We start from the raw sequence: 10,964 nt of genomic DNA, 5'->3' as shown, positions 1-10,964 counted from the left end.
TGTGTCACATGGAGACATTCACTGCCTACAAATCCTTAGTTGCCGCTTTACTTCCCATGCGCCAAGTTATTTGGAATCTGAATTCTGAAGGAAAAGTTAGCTACAGGGAGGCTGTACCTTATGTAGCTCTTGATAAGGACGAGCACAGCTTGCGTGATTAGATGCTTTGGTGTTCCTGGGTTAGAACCAAAAGACTTTGTACTGCCTTTCTTGGAAGGAGTTATTTGAATGACTTAGCTGGTCTGTCTGAAAACAAAGAAGTGGTGTTTACAAGAGGTGGTTTGCAATGTAGACTAAAGCCAAGAAAAATTTGAGTGTGATAGAATAGGAAAACCAAACCAACAGCCCCCAACCCCTCCACACAATCTACTTGACAACTCCAAGTTTGTAGCTCCCTGCGTAAGGGTGTGAGACTGGCAGTTATCCATTCCTGTTGCCTTTGCCGCTACCGAGTTGCCAAGTATTAGATTCCAGGGTTTGCATGAGCAAGCTAGTGTTTGCATGGGCATTTCTCAGAGTCACTGCATGGCAGGTATTTGAAGAGAAGCCAGGCAAGTCACACTAGGAAGAAGCAGCCGAGAGGGCCTATGGGGCACTGTGTGGAAAAAGACCTGTGCAGTGTGGGCACAAGGACCATACTGGGTGTTAAAACAGCAGAGAACTATGTGGAGTAAATGGAATCCAGCAGGCCTGGCTGCGCTTCTTCTCAGACAACTCTGCCCCCTCAGCGGGCAACGCCAGGGATGCGTTATGGTTTCTGCCTTCGGTGACCTTTGCTCGGTGCTTGAGCTGTGCCCGGATGTTTGAAGCATCTTTTTTTGGCTATTGGACGGAGAACAGGTGCGTGCCCTTCGGGAAGGGAGCCACGGCCGCCAGAGGGCGCAGAAGTGCCTTTTGACCCAATGGCGGTGACGCGGGGCGGGTGGGGGGCGGTTAAATTAAATTCACAGGGAACAAGATCTAGTCTCGGGAATTAAAGGATGAGAGCGAGCCTGAGCCTTTCACTGCAGCGATGGGAGGCACTAAAGATTCGGGGAATAAAGAAGAAAGGGAGGACTCTGTCCTACCTTCCCGTAGCCGCCCCCTCCTCCCCGGGCAGCATAAGGCCTGTGAGCTGTTCATTTTGGGGGTGAGGAGTTGGGAACGGAACTAATGTTGCCTCAGTTTCCCGCCGAGCTCCTACCTTGCGCCAATCTTCCCTGCTTGGGGTATGAGGCACAAGACCAGGGTAATCATCTAGGGTGGGTTTCAGAGAGGCCTTCTCTTCCCCGTCCACAGGTGAGGACGGTCCCCGCGTCGACCGGCCGGCCCTGGCGCGTCCCGGTGCTGCCCACGACCTCCCAGAGCAGCCTAAGGGCAGCAGGCGCGTGCGCGGTGGGCGGCGGCGGGCGTGGCGGTGGTGGCCGAGCCCGGCCCTGGCTCTGGGAAAGCGGTTGATTCTGGGTAGCAGAATGGGGCCGGCACGGGCGACGCTCTGGCCTCTTCCTGCCGCTGTGCCCCACACACTGCGGAATCCCGGGAGGCTGGGGAAAATGCTGCTTCCTCTTCCTCCTCCAGGGTGGCCTCCCTGGTTAGGTCGAAGACGCGGTACCTCCAACTTGGAGCCGGTTATTGGAGCCAGAGCCCAAGACGTTTAGGGTGTCAGGGGTGCGGGTGGCTCCTAGACTTCGGAGAGTCCCCAAACTTCCCTCCTTTCCTGGTCATTCTTCCTATCCAGAAGGGGAAGGGGAGGGTATGGCGCAGAATGATAGTTCAGGACCCTCCTCTTTCCCCTTTGACCCCCGGTCTGGCTCGTGGGGACATTAAGACTTGCCCAGCCCCACCCTGAGTTCTGACCTGGTAGGGGACGCGGGATCCGGCCGTCGGAACGCCAGGAGCGCCCCCCCGCGGCGGGCCACCCGCGCACCCCGCCCGGGAGGACGGCGACCTCTCCGCCCCCTCGAATGCCCCGCCCCCCTGTCGCCGTCGGTCCCCACCCCACCACCGGCACACGCGAGCACAGACTTGGGCTGGAGCCGCCCTTGGTGTTAGTGGCTTGACTCCCGCACCCGCTACGGCCCGTCGCGCAGCTTTGGCACCTGTCGGTCCGGTGTGTCCCTGAGTTGGTACCCCAGACTCCGTCGGGGCCAGGGAGGGCCATGATTTCCCTGCCCAGGCCCCCGGCGACCAACTTGCTGCGGCTTTTGTTCCTGGGGCTGAGTACCCTCGGTGAGTAAAACCCAGGACCAGGAGGGGGTTGGGGTGTGGGATGGGGTGAATCAGGCCCTGAGGGAGGACTTTGGGCACTGATGAGAAATTGGGTCCCACAAGACTCCTCCCTCAGACTCTTGCCCTCCTCCCTTACCCCACAACCCCACCCCAGGGCATCACTGGCCAGTGCTGACTTTTCTCCCTGCTTTGGCGGGGACAGCTCCCAGTTTGGGTGCAGTGTTTGTGTGTGAATAGTGGCGTGCGTGGGAGGCGGGTAAGGGCATCGCCTGAAAGACCTGGATACCTCTGGGGTAAGTTATCGGAGCCATGCCTCACCTCCCACTCCCCACCCCCCACTCGGCAGAGCCAGATGAGCTGAGCCGCTAGATGAGACACCGGCTAAAGAGCTTAAGGACTTAACCCCAGACCCCCCTCGTCCCCCCCCCACCCCCCACACAAGCTGATGAATCCCCAAGGGAATCCCCTGGTCTTCAGGTTTGACAAAGGCACTTCGTGTCAGTTTCCCAGCCCAGATCCTCCCTCTTGCCCCCTCTTCCTGCTTCCTGCCCTGGAAATCAAGGGAGGTGTCCCAAAAGGGTGACCGTGAGGTCATTTGGGACACAGGAAATGGGGAGGGGTTCAAATGCCCTGAGGATAACTGTGACACCACCCCCCCCCAGGTCCACTACCCCATTGGTTCCCAGAGCCAAAGGGACAAGGGAAATAGGGAGGAGGGTGGCAAAGGGTCAGAGAGGAAGGGAACCGACTTGGAGCAAGTGCCTGGGAGTGTTGAAGGCCACCAGGGGCCCTGGCTTCAGCTGGAGCTGGGGGTGCTCAGTGTTCCATCTGGGGAGAAAAGGACCCAGCAGGAACTAGGCCCGTATAAGCTGTTTCACTTGCTGCCTCCTAGGTTTTCTTGCCATCCTCCTTCAAGGATCTGGAGTGGGGGTGAATGGGTGGGTTTGGGATATCCGCTTTAGCTCATTTCCCTCAGGTTAGAGGATGCCAGGCAAGTAAGGCCTGGAAAGATGTAGAGTGAAACTCAGTTACAGCGACGGGGACTGAGACGGAGATGCTAGGTCCTGCCCGTGCCCCTTTAGCCTGGTCTGTATCCCAAGGGTGTTGGGGCATGAAGTATTAGAGTCCCCAGACAAAGTGGGTCTCAAGAGCAGCACACCATCCACCCCCCCCAGCCACATCGAGCGGCTTCCTGCTTCTCTAGGCTTGGTGGACCTGACCCAGGATCCCTCAACTTCTCAGCCTGGCTCTCCCAACTTCAGCCTCAGCTCCTCTCTTCCTTCTGTGGGAGGGGGAGTCTGAAGCAAGGCAGGAAAATCCAAGTTTGCTTCCCAGGCATCCTGGACATAACCTGCAGCTCATCTGCAGCGCCCCCTTTTTCTATCCCAGTTCTGAGCCTCAGTTTGCCACACCGAAGGCGCCCGGACTCAAAGGCTCTACCGGGCGCCAGGGGATTTCCCAGCTCCTGCCGGCCACTTGAGGGTTAAATGACACTCAGGACCGCGGCGCATCGGGCAGGCACCGGGCTCCGCTCCTCTGGGCCCTCGGCGAGGCCTCCTGCTCTGCGCGCTCCTCCGCGGCTCAGCGCTGCTGCCCCTGGGGCGTGAGAAGCCCGCGGGGGGAGTTTCTCAGAGAAAGAGGGAGACTAAAAATAGTAGCCCTGGGGAGCGGGCCCATTTCGCTCTCCTTCGGCCCTTGCCTGCTCCCTCACTCTGGTCTCCGAGTGCCGTGAGCTGGAAGAGTCCCTTCTTGAGCTGCCCCTGTGACCTTCACTCAGATCCAACCAAAATCCTTTCTCTTCCAGAGGCACCGTGGACCCTGGGAGCGAAAAGGGCCGACCAGCTGGGGGGCTTCCGCACCAGCAGGCACCCAGGGCAGAGGGCCCTTTCTGCTCCTAGTTTCTGACTGCGGGCTAGGACAGGGAGCATTCGCCCAGACCCTAGTGTGTCCATTACTATCTATTGTAACTCCCCTCTACCTTTTGCAACGTGCAATTATAAATGCGGGAGGTCGCTGGGACAGTCTGTGCGAAGGAAACTGGCGCCCCTCCCGGGACGCAGGCAGTTTCCGGGCAGGAACCGTTTCTGGGCGCTCGGTGTGCGCTGCAGAAAGGCTAGGAGAGCGCCCGCACCGTCCGCAGGCTCCCGGCCTGCCCCGCCTCGGCCCAATGGCCCACGGACCGGGTCCCCAGGGGGCGTCAAGCTCCTTGAGGCTGGAGTTGTTTTTGCCCGCAGAGCCTCCGGTCTAGCGACCCCCCCTTCATTGTGTTCTGCCTTATCACCGGGTACAAGTTTCCTGCCCAGCCCGCGGGAACCCGCCAGGAAATGGGAAGGAGGTGCTACGAAGGTCAAGGAATAGGGGTGGGGGGTCTGTAAAGACACGCCGCGGGGAAGCGGTGGGGGTGGCGCGCATCCTGGCCGGATCGGCTCCGGGCCCTGAGAGGCCTGCAAGCCCGGTGCCGCGAAGGCGAAGGCCGAGAGCTGGGCCTGTCCGCGGCCTCTGCCCGCGGGTTGGCCGCCTGATCGCCACGCGGAGGTGGCGTCTTGTGTACTCGGGTGCAGAATGCCGAGGCCCGAAAAGAGCAGGGCCGGGAGTAGGGCGGCCAGCGTCCTCAGGCCTGGCCGGGTACAAGCCCAACGTTATTCTACAAAGGGCTTAGCACTCAGCCGCTCCTTTGCCTCTCCGAAAGGCAAAACGTGAGCCTGCCTGGACGCCACGGTGCAAACGATAGGCCCCTCCTTGAAACCAGCACCCCAGTCCACCTCCTTCCTGCACGCCCGACACGCGCAGGGGAAGCTTTGTGCTTGTCCGGAGATTGTAGTTCGCCTCCCTTTTATTCCCTGCGACCCGAGAGGATCCGCCCAGATCGCCCGGACCTCAAAAGGGTTCTGGTGTGCTTTGTGGGTCCGCTTTCCCAGGGAAGCCCAGCGCACTGGGACTGAGCGGGAGGCCGGGGACCACCGCAGCCACTGGGCCGGGCTTGGGCGCCGGGCCGCTCCGCTCTCTCCTGCTCTGGGGAGTTCAGAAGGAGCCGCGGGGTTAATCGGTAACTCGGCAGCTTCCCAATCCCCTCCGCCCGTCGGGTTGAGAACTCCGGAGCGAGGAACCCTGGTTGTCCCGACCAGCGTCGCTACTCTTCCTTGGTTCTCGCCCGGAGAAACTGGGGGAGCGAGTGGGCTACGTGGCGTGTAGAAAAGTAGATCTGTCCTTCCTCCTGATAGCTTCCCGTCCTGGCTGGAAATCTGCCCCCTCTTCTTGGTGCTCAGAAATCTGCACCTCTGGATACGAATAAATGCATATAAATATGGCCTATCCGCGCTACAAACCCAGGGGCTGGGAGTGGAGAGAATAAGCTCTAATGAAATTGAAAGCAGGACACTGGGTCAGCGGGCCCTGGGCACTGCTCAAGGCCTCCGGCGGCGGGACAGCACGAGGTTCTTTCCCGTTCGCGCGACTTTTTCGCGACCCTCTCCTCCAGCCGCGTCGGACAGGGTCAGCGAACAGAGCCGAGCCGGGAGCCAGCCCTCCGCGCTCACGCCTCCTCGCTCTTGTCTCCAGCGTCCCCCTCGCGGGCCCAGCTGGAGCTGCACGTGCCGGCCGGCCTCTCCAGGTTGCAGGCGGTAGAGGGAGCAGAAGTGGTGCTCCCGGTGTGGTACACCCTGCAAGGGGAGGTGTCTTCGATCCAGGGGTCGAAGGTGTTCCTGATCTGGCTCTTCAAACAGGAAGGGAAGGAACAGATCCAGGTGAGAAGGGAAAGCATCTCGGCCTGTGGCAAATTTTGCCCAGCGGTAGGCTTAGGGAAGGGCGGGAGGGGTGGCCAGGGAATGGGGGCCCAGGAGGGAGTTTCCGGGATAAGCAAATGTCCTCACCGGTTCAGTTTTTGTTCTGATATTGGAGCCTTCCCAAAAAGAATTTTCTTTCGCCCAACTTTCCCTAGAAATCCAGCACACAAAACACTGTAAAAGCCGAAAGGCATTTTGCTTAGTTATGGGGGCGGGGCGGTGGGAGTTAAGGAAAGGGGACTGGCGTGTCGCAAGTAACACAACTTTTAAAAGTTGAGCATGTTTCTGTTTTCACATTCTCCGCTTTGGACACTGTCATGTCACAGGCCATTTCTCTTCCCAAATGATTGTCATCTGCCCCCTGCCCCCTTATCCCACCTGGAGAGGCAAGGGACAGCCACCTCCCACAATCTGCCACCTGTCCTCCTCACCATACCTACTCAGAGGAGGATTTGCAAAGAAGCAAAGGGAACAATTTTCAGAGCCCCTCACTTGCATGGGCTCCTTCCAAGGTCCTGGAAAATATGTTCAAGCAGGTCATTTGATTTTTTTTTTTAAAGATATTTTTATCTTCTTTTTCCTGAAGATGCTCCCCCCAACCCCGTTGTATAAGTTTCAGGCCCTACAAAACCTGGATCTACCCCTGCGATCTAAGTTTTTTTCATCCATACTGCCTGTTTACATTATCCCTCCTTCACCCATTACGACACCTTTCTAAACACCCCAAGTGAGAGAGGAAGAAATAATGCATAGGGGATTTAGAACTGAACTGTTCTGGCGAAGAGGACCCAGGGGCAGGGAGAGAGTGGCTAGGAAGACAGGGCTGGGTGGGGGCTGGTACAGGTTAGAAGGATGGGTGTAGATGAGAGGTATTTGAAGAATGTCAGTTTGGGGGAGGGCGACAGGCTGAGCGTGTGGGCACAGTACACACGTGTGATAATAACGGGGAGGTGTTATGCCCACACCAGGTGTTGTCCCGCTTCAACGGGAACACGACGTCAAACAGTCCGAGAGTATCCCTGCTTTACCCGAAGCCCTCCTGGAACGTGTCCCTGCACCTGCAGGGCCTTCAGGAGACAGACTCTGGCTCCTACAGCTGTTCCGTGAATGTGCTGGACAGCCAAAACACGGTTAGGGACTCCGGCGTCAAAACTTTAGAACTCAATGTGCTGGGTGAGTGAGAAGCACACACTTCTGGGTCCCTCCCCACCTCCAACCCCACTGGGAGGTGTGGCAGGTGTCTCTCCCAAATGGCTGAGTGTAAGGGTTGGGGGAGGGGCAAACGGAGTGACACAGGGTATGGGGGACTGGGAGGAGGAGGATCTGTGGGTCCCTTAGGTGTGGGTTTTCATCTGTCTCCCCTTGCCCAGTTCCTCCAGCTCCTCCATCTTGCCGTCTCCTGGGCGTGCCCCGTGTGGGGACCAATGTGACCCTGAGCTGCCAGTCTCCAAGGAGTAAACCTGCTGCCCAATACCAGTGGGAGCGGCCGCCCCCATCCCCCCAGGTTTTCTTTGCGCCAGTTTTAGGTGAGAGCACTTCTGGAAACAGCCGGACTGTGGCTGGGAAGGGGAAAGATAAGAGGTACTGAGGTGCCGCAGAAACTGGGGTGAAAAGGGGAGGCAATGCTGGAAAGTACTGGGGTGGCGGGGTGGAGGAGGATGTGGAGAGGAGGATGGAGAAAGATGGCCCCGGGGCAGGCGTGGTGCTGGGTGCGTTCCCTTGCTGTATGCTGTGAGTAAAGAGGCTCTGGAGCTAGTGTCTCTGTTCAAATTCCAGCTCTTCCGTTCCCTGGCGTTGGGATCCTGTCCCTCCATCCCTGCATTTGTGAAATAGGGATTTTTTACACACACCTGTTTGAACACACCAGTGTGGTTTGAACACGCCAGTTAAACAAAATTTTTAGGGACAATTGAAACATTTTTAATATGGAGTATTAGATGATTTTAGATAATTATCATTAATTTCTTAGGCGTGGCAATGGTATTGCGGTTATGTGGGACAACATATTTATTTTTTGGAGATTTATGCTTAAGTATTTACTTTAAAATGTCTCAGTAAGAGAGAGAAATCAAATAAATATGGCAAAATGTCAGCAACTGTTGGATCTAGGTGGTAGGAATATGGATTTTCATTTTGCTCTTTTTCTACTTTTCATTTCTTCTAGCTTCTTGCTTTCAAAGAAGCAATTTTCTTTTTTTAAATAGTACTTATTTCCTCATAGGTTCATTGTGAAATTTTGGTAAGTTAGTACAGATAAAATACTTAGAGCAGTCTTTGATGTGGAGTAGGTAGACAATAAATGTTAACTGTTACAGTGATTAGTCCGTGTAACCTTTCGACACCGTCAGGTAAATTGTATTGTCCCCATTATACAGATGAAGAAATGGAGACCTAGGGATATGAAATAACTTGCTTAAAGTCACAGAGCCTATTCTGGAACTAGGTTTTCTAGTTCCTAGACTAAGGTTTTTTCTCTCTCTTACTGCCTTTCAGTGCGATGAATATAAGAAGCAAAAAGAGTACTTTGGTTTTTCTGTATGTCACTTCCCCTTTAGCCTCCTTTTTCAGAGATCAGTTGGGGGCACTTGGGAGTGCAAATGGAGAGGGGTACTGAGCTGAGCCCAGCATGCTGGCTGTCGCACCTTCTCCTCCATCAGGGAATAGACAATCTGTGACTCCCAGAGAGTCAGAGGGGACATTCTAGAGAAAGGAGAGGAGGGGAAGGGTTTTTTGTTTTTGTTTTTAATGGGAAAGAGATTCCCTGGACTGATGGCTAAATTGTGTCCACAGATGCCACCCATGGGTCTTTAAGGCTCACCAACCTTTCCACTTCCATGTCTGGAGTCTATATCTGCAAGGCCCACAATATGGTGGGCAGCGCCCGGTGCAATGTGACCCTGGAAGTGAGCACAGGTCAGTGAGGGGTAAGTGTGGTTAAGGAGAATGGTCAGTGGTGGTGAGGTGTGGTCGCAAGAGGGGAGGAAGCCTGTCTGCTGAGGCCTCTCCTTGTAACAGGACAGGGAGCTTGCTCTGGTCAAATATTTGTACAAATGTTTGGTAGGTCGGTGACTGGCCATTTTCTGCTTGACAGCCATCCCCTCTTCTTAACATGGAAAAAGACAGAATATGTATGGTGGCGGTGAGGGTAGTGGGATTGGAGAGGGGTAGGAAACAGCTGGGTGTCCCCCTCTAACACCAAGCATTTTCTAGGGCCTAGGGCTGCGGTGGTAGCTGGAGCTGTTGTGGGCATCCTGATTGGATTGGGGCTGCTGGCTGGGCTGGTCCTCTTGTACCAACGCTGGGGCAAGAGCCTGGAGGAGCCAGCCAATGATATCAAGTAAGTGTCCCTGGTCTCTGCTGTGTTTTGGGCTCTCTTAGCTCCCTTCACAGAGCCTGGGATTTCAGGCAGCTCTCATCTATCGGAAAGGTGAGCAGTAGCTGAAACACCCCTATGGGCAGATTTTAAGGGAGAGGGGGAGGAAGGTTGAAATATGGGGGGAGATGGGGAATAGAACAAAGCACTTGAACTCTCCCCTCCTTCCCCCTCCCACTTCTGACGTCTTATTACTTCTTTGATTACTAGGGAGGATGCCATTGCTCCTCGGACCCTGCCCTGGCCCAAGGGCTCAGACACAATCTCCAAGAATGGGACCCTTTCTTCTGTCACCTCAGCAGGAGCCCTCCGGCCTCCCTCTTCCAGGCCTGGTGCACTGACCCCCACACCCAGTATCTCCAGTCAGGCCCTGCCCTCATCAAGACTGCCCAGAACAGATGGGGCCCACCCTAAGCCAACAGCCCCCAGCCCTGCTGGGGTTTCTTCCTCTGCCCTGAGCCGCATGGGTGCTGTGCCCGTGATGGTGCCTGCCCAGAGTCAGGCTGGGTCTCTGGTGTGATGGCCCATCCACTCGTTGGCTGAACCGTCTGGTGTCTCTCTTTCGCACAGGGGTCACCCCTAGCACAGAGGCCTAAGTCTTGGGAGGGTAGCCATGCTCCGGACCTTCGGTCCCTGCCCTCACCTCTCTTTACTATGAGAAAACTGAGTCTCAATAAGACACAAATGTCCAGGAGGTAGAAGGAGAAGAGGAAGTGGACCTGGGATTGGGAGGAGCCTCTACCCTTCCCTACTTCTCCCTGTGAAGCCAGCTGAATGCCGCTGAGATTGGCTGCCCACCAAGGGCCCTGGCAGAGACTGCTAGTCACTGAGTCCCCCAAGCCTCCTTGATCTGTACCCCACCCCTATCTAACACTGTGCTTTGTTCCCACTCAGGCTCCCTGCATTGATATAACCTGTCCTGCTGGCTTGGTTGGGTTTTGTTGGGGCAGGGGATGGGGAAGATATCTTTTAAACTAACTTGAAATGTATGTTTTTTGTTTTTATTTTGCCAGTTTCAATAAAGATACATTGTGTTTGTATGGAATAAGAATCAAATCACTTTTTCAAACTCAGAATTCCCAGAAGTTGAGCTTCAGGATGATGCAAAGTAGATCCCTACCCAGGCTGTATACCCAGGAGTGCTTCTCCACACAGCCTCGGAGCTTACTAGCTCCAGATAGCTCTTCTAGAGTTTTCTAGAGCCCTTCTATAGCTCTAGAAGAGTCATTTGCTGTCCTGTGGAGAGGAGGAGTCACAAAGAGCGTGAGGCGAGGAGACCCTAACCTGCTCTGATCAGCAATGGGATGGGATTGGTGCGCTTTCTTTCTGTGCTCCAGGCTTGGGTCTCCTGCTTCCTCTTCTGGGACAGGGGAGATGAAGCTGACTTGTGCTCCCCTCTCCCAAACCACTAATCCTTAACAGACACACGTGCTCGCCCATCCGGAAGTGATCCCCCTTGTTGCTGAGGGAGAGCTGGCCATAGGATGTGGTGCAGGTCCATGTCTGAATTCTGCGATGCACTTTCCTGCCAAGGCTGGGGCTCCTCTAGGTGTCAGTTTCTCTGCCCATAAAATGGAGTGGCTCTGCAAATGGGGAGGCTG

General features: G+C 55.7%; 1 protein-coding gene across 1 annotated transcript; it reads left to right on the top strand.

The window, feature by feature from the left end:
* The first annotated feature begins 2,021 nt into the window (after positions 1-2,021).
* ESAM (endothelial cell adhesion molecule) lies at positions 2,022-10,402 on the top strand. The gene is made up of 7 exons (XM_012660783.1): positions 2,022-2,208; positions 5,767-5,951; positions 6,959-7,163; positions 7,361-7,516; positions 8,781-8,903; positions 9,201-9,327; positions 9,574-10,402. Exons 1-7 carry the CDS (start codon positions 2,139-2,141, stop codon positions 9,881-9,883), a joined length of 1,176 nt encoding a protein of 391 aa, XP_012516237.1. The 5' UTR covers positions 2,022-2,138; the 3' UTR covers positions 9,884-10,402.
* The last annotated feature ends 562 nt before the right edge of the window (positions 10,403-10,964 follow it).

Source organism: Propithecus coquereli, unplaced genomic scaffold (genome assembly GCF_000956105.1).
Source record: "Propithecus coquereli isolate 6110/MARCELLA unplaced genomic scaffold, Pcoq_1.0 Scaffold678, whole genome shotgun sequence".
In the NCBI taxonomy this organism is placed as follows: domain Eukaryota; kingdom Metazoa; phylum Chordata; class Mammalia; order Primates; family Indriidae; genus Propithecus; species Propithecus coquereli.
The sequence above is the reverse complement of the archived record's forward strand: the minus strand, read 5'-3'. Positions and strand labels throughout refer to the sequence as shown.

What these genes read in the sequence shown, in the direction of transcription:
- ESAM (XM_012660783.1), top strand. Translation starts at nt 2,139, where the DNA reads ATGATTTCCCTGCCCAGGCCCCCGGCGACCAACTTGCTGCGGCTTTTG. An exon ending in CCTGGGGCTGAGTACCCTCG is followed by an intron (nt 2,209 to 5,766) that starts GTGAGTAAAACC and finishes TCTTGTCTCCAG; the next exon opens with CGTCCCCCTCGCGGGCCCAG. An exon ending in GAGCCAGCCAATGATATCAA is followed by an intron (nt 9,328 to 9,573) that starts GTAAGTGTCCCT and finishes TTTGATTACTAG; the next exon opens with GGAGGATGCCATTGCTCCTC.